Here is a 14,376-nt window from a genome sequence, read left to right as displayed (position 1 = left end):
GGTTACCGGCGGCTGTTAGGGTTAAAATGAAAAATATTAAAGGTTTTATAGATGACTAATTATTAAACGTTGTATATTGGTTGATGATTTGGGTCATCAGTGGTTGTTTGGGTCGTTATGGGTTAATGATATGATCTGTGGAATTCCTCTGGAAAGTAAGTCATGTGACAAATCCGCCAGTGTTCGGTATCAGAATGAAGGAATGAATGAAAGTGTGTGTGTGCTCATGCTCAGACATGTAGTGCATCTGTCCTTGTTAATTAACCTGCTCATTAATGACGTCCAAATCAGCCAAACTAATCTCATCAATGCTTTACCACAAGGATCCGACTCCCAGTCTGTCTGGTTCAGCGTCAGAGGACCTGTCTGCTCTGTCCTCCTGTTGCACCGTCACATTTCCCCACCGTCTCCAAACGTCCCTTATCTCATTTTCCTGCGTCCCTGATCGGATTAAGCCCACAGGCCTCAGTGAGCCCACTTCCTCCATCAATAGACGACAGATGCAGAAGTGCCTGTAACGTCGGTCCTTTCGCACAGAGATGCAGCGAAATCGCTCATCACCGCGGTAACAAAAGCAGAGGAGGATCTGGGTTTGATTTATGTTGACTGCTTTGTTCAGTCCAGTTGTTCTCCTGGAAGTCTGTTAAATGGTGATGTTAGAGAAAAACGAGGCACTGTCTGTTAATTCCTGTTCACTGACACATTTCATTCATAATGTTTGAAGGTGATGAGTGTTCACAGTCCACAGCAGAGTCGCATTTACAGGAAATCTGACCAAATATGTCTATGAAAGTGTCCAAAACCACACTCCATCTATTGGTAAAAAGATAGAAAATGTTATATATTCTTACTATAACTTCAGTAGGAAACACAGGATCATAAACACAGATTTAAAGCAGGTATAAACAGTTAAATCAGCCTTAATCTGAGATATTCAGACAGAAAATGATAAAAATAATAAAGTATGAACAGAGTTGAATAAAGTGGCAGATTTCAGTCAGTTTTCAACAACATGTTTTTCATCACGTTTCACAAAAAAGATTTAATGGGTTGAAACACAGAAATTAACTGGAAACCTCCTCTCCTCTCCTCTCCTCCTCTCCTCTCCTCTCCTCTCCTCTCCTCTCCTCTCCTCTCCTCTCCTCTCCTCTCCTCTCCTCTCCTCTCCTCTCCTCTCTTCTTTTCTTCCTCCCCATTCCTCTTCTTCTCATCCTCCTCTCTCCTCCTCTCTCCTCCTCCTCCTCTCCTCTCCTCTCCTCTCCTCTCTTCTTTTCTTCCTCCCCCTCCTCTTCTTCTCCTCCTCCTCCTCCTCCTCCTCTCCCTCCTCTACAGGTTTTCCTGCGGGAGTCCCTGGAGCACCGTCTGGAGAAGCAGAGGGAGCTGGAGGTTCTGAAGGCAGCCATGATCATTCAGGCCCACGTCATGGGTTACATTGCCAGGTAAGACACGCACCTGGGTTCTTTTAATTGACACTCGACTGGGACATGCCCCCTTCCTGTCCTCATTGGTCGTTTTCCTCTCACAGGAAGCAGTACAGGAAACTGCTGCAGTGCATTGTGGTCATTCAGAAGAACTACCGGGCTTTCTATTGGAGGAGGAGGTTCCTGCTGCTCCGCTGGGCAGCGCTCACCTTTCAGAAGCGCCTGCGAGGCCAGCTGGCCCGCCGGGCCTTCAGCCAGCTGCAGGAGGAGAGGAGGAGGAAGAGGAGGGAGGAAGAGGAGGAAGAGCAGCGCAGGAGGAAGGAGGAGGAGGAGGAGCTGGAGAGGTAGGCAGTCCTCTTAAAGGAGCAGTTACAGGCATTTACAGCTCAACTACTGCTGTTATTTAATGTTGGAACAGTTAAGGGTGGGCTTTTTTTTCACATTCATTATTTTTTTCAGTCCCATTTAGTCATTCAGGTTTTTTTTAGTTTTGATTTCAGTTTAAGCTGAATTAGATTTGCAGATTTACTAGTACATAAGTCATTTTAGTTAGGTTTGTCTTAAGATTTATGATAAGATAAGGTATAATAAAATATAATATTTAGGTTTCATCTTATTTTGTGGATTTGACTACTTTCAGTTAAGTTTGTCTCAAAATTTAAGATAAAATAAGACTTTATTGATCTCACCGTGGGGAATTTGCAGTGTTTACAGCAGCAAAAATACAGAAAACAAAGTGCATAAAGCAGGCAGAACATTTTAGAGTTATGTCATTTAAATGACTTTCTCTGTGTGTGTGTGAGTGAGTGAGTGAGTGAGTGAGGTAAATCATAAATTATATTTCTGTGATAGATTTAATAAGATAAGACAAACATTCATACATTATATGATATCTATACAAATGATGATCTATAAAATAAGTGTCAAATGCAGAAAGATTAATGAGTTTCATATATATTTTAGACCAATTCAAAGCCTGATTCACAATCCCATAATGCAGTTCTCTTAGATAATGACAAAAACTTAATTTTCATTATTTTTTTGGCCTGAACACAGTCTATATTTGGAATATTGAGTGTTCAGTCATCAGAAATATGCTTTCATGTTCTTCTAAAACACTGATAAATAATGTTTACGGACATGGTTTGATCTATCCCGTATGTCTAACCTGTATATTCTGTAGGGTTAATGGGATTATGATGCCATTATCAGACGGGAAATGTTTTTTATTTCCTTTTTGTTTTGGTAAATGATCTGATAATGTCTGTTTCTGTCTGATGTGAGTCACTCTGTTTGTGTTTGTACAGAGAAAGGCAGAGGCTGGAGGCTGAACGGCTCGCCAGAGAGGTATGATGATGATGGTGATGGTGGTGGTGGTGGTGGTGGTGGTGATGGTGATGGTGATGATGAAGTATATCCTCACTAGAACATTGACCCGTAGGGACCCTGGGTTCTAGATGTGATAGTTTTGATGCTGGGTAGAGCTGACTTTTGTGAAAAGATGTTCATCTAGATATTATAAGTACTGACATAAAAATTGTTTAGTAAATCATGATATTTATTATCACAATTTACCAAACAATTATAATATAAGATGTACATCATTTAATCAGAATTAATTAAGAACTAATCCCAGACTCATTAAATCAGTGAATGCAGGTGAAGTTTCACATTATTTATTTCATTTTGATTCTGTGTGTAAAAACGCAAAGGAAAAAAGGAACATTCACCTTAAAAAGGGTTAAAAATAAAGTCTGTTCTGAAAATGTAAGAGGTACAAAGTGCAGATATTTGTTGAAATATCGGAGTTCGAGGTAATGGTATCAGTTGAAGCTCAGTTCAGTTTTTTTGGTGATTTAGTGCCAAAGGCAAAGGCATAGCGATGTGAAGGCTACTGTTTTCCAAAATTACTAATATCTCTCAAAATATTGGTCCTATTAACTTACTGTTTTCACTAGTCTGTTCATTGACCAAAAATCCATAAGTATGAAAAACTGCAGCAGTCAGCTCTGTACGGGGTTAGTGTGATGCCCAAGACACACACAAAAACAAACACACACAGACAGAGTCCGCTCCCTTTTCAAATATAAGATTACGTGTGTTTTTATGTTTTATCCATGTGACGCTGTGCAGAGCATAAACTGAATTAGTCTGTATAATTGACAGACAGACAGGACTAGTACATGTATCACAGTCCTCTGCAGTTTGACTGAACTACACTGGATCTAGAAATCAAAACTCTTCTTGAAAATGCGCCCGTTAACCCTTTTAAGACCCCTATTATAACAGGCCTACATTTCTTTATGTTGTTTTTTGCAATAAGAGTCAGAAAATGTCTTTTGCCAATTCTTTTGCACATTTTTTTCAGGAAAAAGTTAACTTTCATATAAATGCAGAAAACAGTGTTATAGCAAAAAACTGACTTGAATTTTTTAAATCATATTTATGATGAAAAACAACTGTAAATGTGCAGAACAAAACGTTAGGAGATTATAGGAATGAATTTTCCTCTATTTTCCATGTGTTCAAACATTTGAGTCAGTCTAGATCATTGTGTGTTCATGTTCTTCTTCTTTTTGGTTCTTTGGTGTCATTTGGATCCTGTTGATAGTCTGTGTTCACTTTCTGTCTAGTTGTAGACAGAGCACCTCATTTCACTGACAAAAACATCCATCATCTGCTCTTTATGCCCTGGATAGCTCTCTGCATATATCTGCATATAGATTTACACACACGCGCACACACACACATATATACATACATATATATATATATGTATGTGTGTGTGTGTGTGTATATATATATACACTCACACACATACACACACACACACACACTTACATAATATTTACAGATAAAATACAACCATCAATTAACCATACAAATTGGAAAAATATAGAAAAAGCAGTGAAAAGAGAAAAAAAAAGCAAAACTCGACAAATACACAGCAAAACCCACTAGTAGAACACTCTAAAACAGCATGATCACTGTTATATACAATTTTTTACTAGAATTCATTGCTAAAACCTCACTAAAACACTGCTAAAAGTAATAAAAATCTTCCATCGCTCTCTCACTGACTGCTCTCTGCTGCTCTAAACTCACTTCCTCCCCTTCAGCCACTGCAGACTTCTACCCTAATGTGTTATAGACCAACAGAAAGAACCCAATCTCAATAAAAAGATGACGTTTGGATTTTGTCAGTAGCGGTTCAATAGTTACAGTAATTTGACTGACGGTGGATGTAAAACTGTGGCACCGGAGACACAGTCGTCCTAAAAGGGTTAAATGTTTTCTTCTGTTTTTTTCTTCTTCTCAGGCTGAAGAAGCCTCCAGAGTGGAGAAACTGCATCATGTACAGCAGCTGGAATCTCTGGTTTTGTCTCAGTCTGTGGTTGAAGTGATGTCGGCAGCCACTCAGGTGGAGCTGGAGTCCTCCGAGGTCATAGAGGAGGTGTCGGAGGAGGTGTCTTCGGAGGAGGAGGAGGTGATCCGGCCCCATGAGGCGTCTCAGGTGGAGGAGATCCTGCGTCTGGAACGGGAGATCCAGGCCCTCCAGAGGCAGAAGGAGCGTCAGGAGCTGTCGCTGACCGAGGCCTCCCTGAACCGCCTGCAGCGCCTCCGCGACCAGGAGCTCCGGCGCCTGGAGGACGAGGCCTGCAAGGCGGCGCAGCAGTTCCTCGACTCCCTGAACTTCGACGAGATCGACGAGTGCGTGAGGAACATCGAGAGCTCATTGGGAGTTGGTGAAGGGGACGAGAAGGAGAAAGAGAATCGCCAGAGGAGAGGACACGATGAAGAAGAGGTGGACGAAGGCTTCGGTGCCGACGACGAGGCCTTCAAAGACTCGCCCAACCCGAGCGAACACGGCCACTCGGATGGACAGAGGACCAGCGGGATCCGAACCAGCGATGACTCATCTGAGGAAGACCCATACGCCAACGACGGCGTGATCCCACCGCTCCCCCCCACCGCGCTGCTCCACCAGCCGCTGCCGTTACCCCCGGTTTCCCCCTTGGCCTCCGCCTTCTGCCACCCGCAGGCGTCATCCGAGGCCCAGTCCGATGACCTGGTGGAGCTCATACCTCCAGATGAGGACTCGGACTACGACCAGGACGACTATGACGAGGGCGCCATCGTGTCCAGTGGCAGCATGGCGTTCTCCAACCCCCGCAGTGGGCAGTGGTCTCCAGACTACCGCGGCTCTGTGGGGACGTACAACAGCTCAGGGGCCTATCGCTTCAGCTCAGAGGGGGCACAGTCATCGGTGAGTCCATGGGAACATGTACCCTGGAATGTTTGGTAGAAATACACTATGTGGACAAAAGTATGTGGACATGTTGAATCCAGGTGTTTCTTTTCTAACAGGGGTCTGGGATACAAAACAATAATGACTAATGCTATAATGTGGTTTTATATTATGGGATGAATATCAGTGCATTCCCCAGGGTTTTTGTTCTTTAGCCAAATAAAATTCCAAACTTTTGCTGTGTTCCAGGCTGTTTTTTGAGCCCGTAAGTCACAAACGTCAAATCATGACTCACGACTTTGAGTTCACGGGTGGGAAGTCACAGGTTTGACTGACATTCCAGTGCATTTTCACCAGTAGAAGGTTGGAAAAACACGAGTTACGGGTGGACTGGAACGCAGCATTTTTCAAAACTAATGAATGAATGCATAAGTCACAGTGAATTATGTTTTACTGACAAACATTTTCAAAACATTTAAAATCACAAAAGTGCATGAGTATCACACAAACAAGTTTTCACTAGAATCATTCCAGTATCAACCGGTCAGTGAAATCATATTAGGTTATTTTTTTAATGTTTTCCTCATGTTTTTCTTATCATACCAGATTATGTGCCTTAGAGCAGACTCTAAAATTCAACTATGAGGGAAACTTTTTTCCATACTTTATTCAGACTTTCACACAAAATTCCAGACTCTTCAAGGTCTGGAAAACAGTGTTTCAAAATTCCATATGTTTAAGACTGTCAAGACCTGCAAAAACACCCTGATTCCATTAAACTTCAAGGAAATATTGATGTTTTTATCTCAAATCCTTATGAACAGGACATCTTACAGCTGTAGACATGATGTGTCCCAATATTTATGTCCATATAGTTTATAAACATCAATATTTTCTTAAAGTTTAATGTTAGATTTTTCTTCCTCAGTGAGATGTGAAGAAAGTAGATGGTTAGATGTGATAGAAAATTATATTTACAGTCAGAGCAGAAAAAATATAGAAATTAAAGGCAGAACATGTAAAATCCTAGTCATGGATAAAAAAAACAAATAAAATCAATATTGAGAGAATTTAAGTCCAAACCATATCTGAAGCATTTTAGAAGCAAAGATAGCAATTTAAAACCAAACTAACCAATGTAATGATATTTATCCCATAATATAAAAATCTATTCTGACATTAGTCGTTATAGTTTTGTATCCCAGACCCCTGTTAGAAAAGAAACACCTGGATTCAACGTGTCCACATACTTTTGTCCATACAGTGGAGGTCTGTCCTGGATTAAGGACAAATACTAACATAAATGACTGAATTTACCTCTACAGGTGGTTGTACTACTGTTTTAAAATACACTCTGTCTAATTCATGTCTGTTTTATCTCAGTTTGAAGACAGTGAAGACGACTTCGACAGGTTTGACACCGATGACGAGCTGTCGTATCGTCGAGACTCTGTCTACAGCTGCGTCACATTACCGTATTTCCACAGCTTCCTCTACATTAAAGGTGAGTCTTTTATCACAGATCAGTACAAGTCTTGAGTAAACTGTAACCTCTGACCTCTACAGGGCACACGTTCGTTACAACTTTTGACTTTATTCATTTTCGGATCAGACTCAACGTACCCGTTTACATGCACAGTAAAACTCCAATCATTTTCTAATTTGTGACATAAGTCTGTGGTTCGTTCCACTGACAATGGGATTCCTCAGGGGACCGTCTTGGGTCCCATCATTTATTAATTTACACTAATGAATTTTCAGATGTAGGTCTACAGATGTACGCTAATGACACAGAGCACATTTACATTCACACTAAAACTCTGGTCATTATCAAAGGTTCAAGGGTTAAAAAATGCTAAATATATTTAATTTTACACAGGTGTATAAAGATATGATTTTGTTGCGATGTTGATGGGACCAAAATGTTTGAATATCAGTGAGTTTTGTGTGATTTGTTTTTTGCTCACCTGGATACCAGAAGGTTAAACATTTAAGAACATATCATTTTATGAACACATTTTTACCCACACATTTTTGTTTGTTTGTTTCTTTGTTTGTTTACACTTTTGCAGCAAAACTCTTGATAGAATTGATACCAATTCAAGTTTGTAGATTGCCACTGACACAGAATAGATGTGGTTACATTTTGGGAAAAGTAGGTCAAAGTTAAATTTTTTTTAATGAATTTTTAAAATCTTTTTTCTTCTCCCATTTACTTACAATTTTACATGTCTATAAAAACATCAGTTTCATTTCAATTTACTTCAAACTTGACACATATATTGAGGCAATTAATATGACATCAGTACACACATAGACATGATGACATCAGCTGGATCGATGACAAAATAAGATACAATACATGTGAGGGGCGGGGTTTGTTGTACCTGGAACCACTTGTTATTCTCTGTTGTTGGACAAACTTAGATTCATGATTGTTTTGTGTATTTATCACCAAACCTTCAAACTATTAACCTCCTAAGACCCAACTATGGATTTTCTGTCAACATTTGTGGACAAGAGTTTCACAACTTTATACAAAAAAAAGAAAAGAAAACTGTCCACCACAAAGGACATTCTTTAAAAATTTTAAAAACTGTTGCATCATGATGTTTCCAATATAGGCACTTATTTAATAAAAAACAAAAAAAGCTTGTACTTTGCTGACATTTCCTGGGTCTCAGGAGGTTAAAGACTGGTACAGTATATTTAATGGATTTTGTTTTGTCATGTGGTTTGAAATTATTTGTAAATGATGCAACAAGAAATAAACCCTGCAGCATTCATTAGTGCTTTAGTGGACAGTAAACTGAATAAACCTTTCAAACTAAAGCATCCTGTGTCCTCGTGCAGGCGGCCTGATGAACACGTGGAAGCGACGCTGGTGCGTTCTGAAGGACGAGACCTTCCTGTGGTTCCGGGCCAAACAGGAGGCTCTGAAGCAGGGTTGGCTGCACAAGAAGGGCGGCGGCTCATCCACGCTGTCCCGCCGCAACTGGAAACGCCGCTGGTTCGTCCTGCGCCAGAGCAAACTCATGTACTTCGAGAACGACAGTGAGGAGAAGATGAAGGGGGTTCTGGACATGCACAGCGCCAAGTAAGAGCCACAATTTTTTTTTTTTTTTAATTATTATTAATTTTTTTTTTTTTTTAATATTATTTTTTATTTATTTATTTATTTATTTATTTATTTTTAAAATACTGGAAAACCCTCTGAGTCAGCAGTTACAGCAGGGTTGTCAAACATGTGGTCCGTGGGCCAAAACTGGCCCACCAAAGGGTCCAGTCTGGCCTGTTGGGTGCTTCTGTGAAACTGGGTTTATTTTGGTACCTTGCACTTTCCCATCTTTTTAGACCCAATAATAAAAGGTAAATGTAGACATATTTACCCTCAGCATGGACCTAATGATGACCTCAGATAAATGCAAAAAAAATTATACTCGTGCTCTGAGCCATCCCATAATTAACAAGAAAAGCACTCGGAGAGCGCAGACCTCCACCAAGGCAGGTCCCTAAACCTAACCCTAACCCTAAACCTAACCCCCCCACCCCCAATCACCACCAAAATTTAGTCATTTCTTCCTTGTGCCAGTATCAACATTTCCTGAAAATTTCATGAAAATCCGTCCATAACTTTCTGAGTTATCTTGCTAAGAAACAAACAAACACGCACATACGCAAACACACAAAGCAAAACGATCACAATGCCTCCTGGCAGAGGTAATGAATTTATAATCAAATATTGGGTCCAAAAATAGGACCCAAATATGGACATTAAATCTCCCTAGGTGTCAGTGCATTAGATGTGAAAACATGTGTGTAAATGGTCTTCCATAGACTCTAAATAAAGACACTGTGTTCAATGTGTTGATCCTAGTGGTTTTTCTAATCCACATGTGGGTTTTCATCAATCTCAATCTCATTCTAGGTTTGGTATGGAACCCATCGTGTCCTCTGGTGTTGCATACAGGACCTGAACATTTAAATACAAATAAATTGCAAGTGATTTTTTTTTTTTTATTAGTAGCACGTAATTTTCGTGTCCTTTTGACCGTGTTACATGCAGAGTTTTGTAGTAAATATAATGTTAAATAATACAAAAATATGTTTTATCTGAAAAATAATTTCTCTTTTATCTCGGTAAATATTTATGTTTAAAACAGACCCAAAGTGCCAAATGAAGTGCCACTTCCAAACTTGCTTCATAACATTAGTCTACATCTGGTTTGAATTTTTAGCCCCCATGTCCTGTTTGTAGGACCAGTTTGAGAGAAGCACCCATTTGCAAACTGAAGATATTAACAGTCAGTGATGCCGAACTGGTTTTAGTTCAGGTTCCACATACAGACTAATATGATCTACTGTAAAATAATCTAGAAATAATGACTTTAAATTTTCTTCCTGGTTTAATGTGGAAAAAAAAACATTAAATTATTAAAATTTTTACATTTAAAAACTATTGTTTCACAAAAAATGGGAATAGCCTGAACAAACATGAACAACCTGAAATGTCTAAAGAAAATTAAGGATAATTGTACCAATATTCTGCCTGTTATTAAATGTTTTGTGTATTTGTAGATCCACGGTGTACATTTGTGCAACATTGTGTGTGATGTATATGTATAAATGATAAGTTGAAGTATAATATTGTTAAAATAGCAGTTATTTTTCTCACGAAATTCCAGGTTTTCAGGTTATTCACGTCTTTTTTGTTAAAAGTTAGTTTGTAAATGTAAATCTTTTCATAATTTAATGGACTTTTTGCAGTAAAACAAAGAGAAAAGCTTAGATTTTTCATTATTTATAGGTTACTTTGTTATTACAGGGTGGGGAAGCAAAATTTACAATGAACATTTAGTTGTTTTTTCTCAGCAGGCACTACGTCAATTGTTTTGAAACCAAACATATATTGATGTCATAATCATACCTAACACTATTATCCATACCTTTTCAGAAACTTTTGCTCATATGAGTAATCAGGAAAGCAAACGTCAAAGAGTGTGTGATTTGCTGAATGCACTCGTCACACCAAAGGAGATTTCAAAAATAGGTGGAGTGTCCATAAAGACTGTTTAGAATGGAAAGAAGAGAATAACTATGAGCAAAACTATTAGGAGAAAGTCTGAAAGATACTATTAAAGAAGAATGGGAGAAGTTGTCACCCCAATATTTGAGGAACACTTGCGCAAGTTTCAGGAAGCGTGTGAAGGCAGTTATTGAGAAAGAAGGAGGACACATAGAATAAAAACATTTTCTATTATGTAAATTTTCTTGCGGCAAATAAATTCTCATGACTTTCAATAAACTAATTGGACATAGACTGTCTTTCAATCCCTGCCTCAAAATATTGTAAATTTTGCTTCCCCACCCTGTATTTTACTGGTCTGACCCAGTTTAGATTAAATTGGGCTTAATGTGGAACTGAACTAAAATGAGTTTGACATCCGTGATTTACAGCATTTACGCAAACCCAATGAGCTTTAATTTTATGGATCTGTTTGTTTGTTTTATCTGCAGAGAGATCATCGATAACACTGGTAAGGAGAACGGGATCAACATTGTGATGCCAGAGAGAACCTACCATCTGATCGCAGAAACTGCAGAGGACGCCAGGTCAGTCAGCAATAATGTGTCTGTGGATCAAAACCATGTGACTGTTGATGAAGGTCATAAAAGATTCACATACAGTGGTGTATTTGTAGGACAGATAATAAAATAAAAACCTCCCAAAAAGTACAAATATATGAGAAAAACTTTAACCAGATGAATTCCAGATGAATCTTTCTCTACATTTAACATTTTCTAAGGGATTTATCACCATTTATTCTTTTTTTTTATTCTCTTTTTATTGAAAGAATTCAAATTTTTTTCACACATTGAAAAAACAGACAAATACACAAACTATACACATCCGGAGAGTAGGTGTAAAAAAACAAAACAAAACAAAAACATTTACAGCAGCTCATCATAATCCTGACATACAGGATCTCAAAGTAAAGAATCAATGTATAAATAAAGATAAATAAAAACACAAAAACATATTTCCTTCAGAGGATTTTGGGTTCATATTCATGCATTCATCTCAGCAAAATCAGATCTCAAAGGCTTCACATATCTCACCCATCCCTCCCAGTGTTGCACAAAAAAATCCATCTTCAAATTTACAGTAAAGATTATTCTTTCCATCCTATAAATTCCCATGGTTATGTCTATCCTATCACCATTTATTCCAATATTATCCTCCGCATTTTGCATTTTTCAGTGAAAATCATGTGTTTTTCAATATTTAATTCACTGAATATGTAGATGTTCATACAAGCTTGGAGTAAATTCAAATATTATTGTATCAAAAACAGAGTCAAATGTATCATTAGTCACTTTTCCATTGGAGATCTGCGCAAAACTTTTCCAATATTTACGAAATGTCGGAAAAACAGAAGTGCGTAATGTTGGTTTTTCCATTAAATCACAAATGCAATGATTTGTTTATTGCAATGTTTTTCATATTATTTCATCAAAAGTTAAAAATGTAAATGTCATGATGTCAGTAACATGTTTTTTGAGGAAAACCCAGAATATGAAATAATAACATTTCATTACAAAGATATTACAATAAAACAACCTCAGCAGGTCATTTGGACCGACTGATGCATCGAAGGGTTAAAGGGCTCATATTTCTCTAAACCCACTTTTCTTAGTCTGTGGTTCATTTATTTGTGTATCTGGACCCTAATAGTTCATATGAGTTTGAATTTGAACCCTCCAGCTGCTGCAAAACTATCTTTAGATTCATTTGGGCAAAATTCCAGTGGATTTCTACAACCTGTTTGAATTCCTGCTTAATTAGTTCCGTCTATAACTAGTTCCGTCTCCACATTTGCTCATTTAAGGTCCAGACTTCCGACGAACATTTCTCCAGTATTTCTCCATAATTGTTTGTCAGCAGCAGCAGTTGTAGTCAATACTGAAAATATGTCTGTACTTGGAGCCAGTTACCTAAAATGTTCAGTTGTTGGTTGAACGGGACAGAGCAGCACAGCCAACAACCTGGAGGGGGCGGGGCCTGAAGTGGCTCCTGTGCATTTAAAGGGCCAGCGCTCCAAACCACCTTTCTGGTGTCATTACTCAGAAATAGGGTTGAAGATGGACCTGTGGAGTTGAATTAATGAAGAATTCAGACCCAAGCAGAGCATTTACAGTTTATGGAGACCACAGGGAAATGTGGGAAAATGAAGAATTCCATTTAAAAAAGACAAATATCACTGCTTTAAATGGATTTTTTATTCTTTTTCGTGTGTCTTGTTGCTTCCTCTAAAATCTTTTCGTCCTCTTGGCGTCTTTTACATTATTTTAATTTTGTTGTATTTCTAGTGTGTTCTTCTTGCAGGTTTTAGATCACTTTCATCTCGTGTCTTTTTTGCTGTTTTTTTTTTATCTTGTTGCATCTTTTACATCATTTTAAATTTTTCCATTTTCTTCTTGTATTTGTTGCATTTTTTTCTGGTTTGTTGCATATTTTAAATTGTCATTATCTCAGGTCAAATTATTTTCATCTTTCTGCATCTTCTACGTTGGACCTGTGGAGTTGAATTGATGAAGAATTCAGATCCAAGCAGAGCATTTACAGTTTATGGAGACCACAAGGAAATGTTGGAAAATGAAGAATTCCATTGAAAAATAAATAAATAAATAAATATCTCACTCGTTTAAGTGAAGAAATATTCCTTCTACCTCAGAATCTGTTCAAATCCAACTGTTACTGTGTTGTTTTTTTTGCAGATTTTGATGTGCCTTTGTCACTTTACCAAACTTAAAAGGGAGAATAGGAATGAAAAGTGTGTATTTTTCCGTCACATTGATCTGTATTTAATTTGTCATGAGCTGCTGCTTTCAGGCTCAGTTACATTCATTGATCTCAACTGAATTTGTAATTGAATATCCTTGAAAACAGTGTTTGGTGAACTCGACAGAATATAGACGGGTGTACTGCTTTAACTGTTTATCGTTCGTGTCCGGTGTCGAGGCCTCGGTGTCGTGATGATAATGATGCTGATGCTGATGTTGTCTCCACGGTTACAGTCAGTGGTTCAGCGTGCTGAGTCAGGTCCATGGCTCCACGGAGCAGGAGATCCGAGAGATGCACGACGAGCAGGCCAACCCCCAGAACGCTGTGGTGAGTCCAGATGAGAGCAAAGCACTCTGGGAAATGTAGTGTGTTTTAGTGGCTGTTTGATGTTGTTTTACCTGCAGAAAAACGTTCTTTATGAGGCTTTCAAATGTTTGACGTATTTGTTCCCGTCTGTTTGTGCGTGTGTGTGATGCCTGGTTTCCACAAACAGAGGCCTTTAAGACTCATTATCCACCACTGAACGCCATAATGAGCCTCTCCCTGTTTCTTCTTTGTGTCTCTGAAGGGAACACTGGATGTGGGGATGATCGATTCAGTGTGTGCGTCAGATAATCCAGAGAGGTGAGACCTGAATAAAACACCACAAAGATAAAAGACCAAGACAAACTAATCCACTCAGAGAAACTGGGATGGACCAGTAGACACATCCCATCCTGTTTGTTCTGTTAATGCTCAGTTAGATCCAAAACTGCACCTTTAACTTAGAAGGACCCAAACATCCAACAACGACCAAAACCATTTATAGATGTAATATATTTAATACCTGTTGATGCACTAATCGTATCAATACATGTCAA

The 14,376-nt window shown here is 38.6% G+C and overlaps 2 protein-coding genes across 2 annotated transcripts in view; one reads left to right on the top strand and one right to left on the bottom strand.

The window, feature by feature from the left end:
- The window catches only part of retreg1 (reticulophagy regulator 1), a 215,681-nt gene that overhangs the window by 72,178 nt on the left and 129,127 nt on the right, over positions 1-14,376 (bottom strand). The gene's annotated exons all lie outside the window — the stretch shown is intronic.
- Positions 1-14,376, top strand: part of LOC115436673 (unconventional myosin-X-like) — a 69,640-nt gene that overhangs the window by 40,298 nt on the left and 14,966 nt on the right. Inside the window, 9 exon segments of the mRNA XM_030159580.1 lie at positions 1,333-1,439; positions 1,526-1,765; positions 2,729-2,768; positions 4,741-5,688; positions 7,054-7,174; positions 8,524-8,767; positions 11,188-11,283; positions 13,750-13,843; positions 14,085-14,140. Of these exon segments, the coding sequence (XP_030015440.1) occupies positions 1,333-1,439; positions 1,526-1,765; positions 2,729-2,768; positions 4,741-5,688; positions 7,054-7,174; positions 8,524-8,767; positions 11,188-11,283; positions 13,750-13,843; positions 14,085-14,140 (1,946 nt within the window).

Source organism: Sphaeramia orbicularis, chromosome 17, assembly GCF_902148855.1.
Source record: "Sphaeramia orbicularis chromosome 17, fSphaOr1.1, whole genome shotgun sequence".
Lineage (NCBI taxonomy): Eukaryota > Metazoa > Chordata > Actinopteri > Kurtiformes > Apogonidae > Sphaeramia > Sphaeramia orbicularis.
The sequence above is the reverse complement of the archived record's forward strand: the minus strand, read 5'-3'. Positions and strand labels throughout refer to the sequence as shown.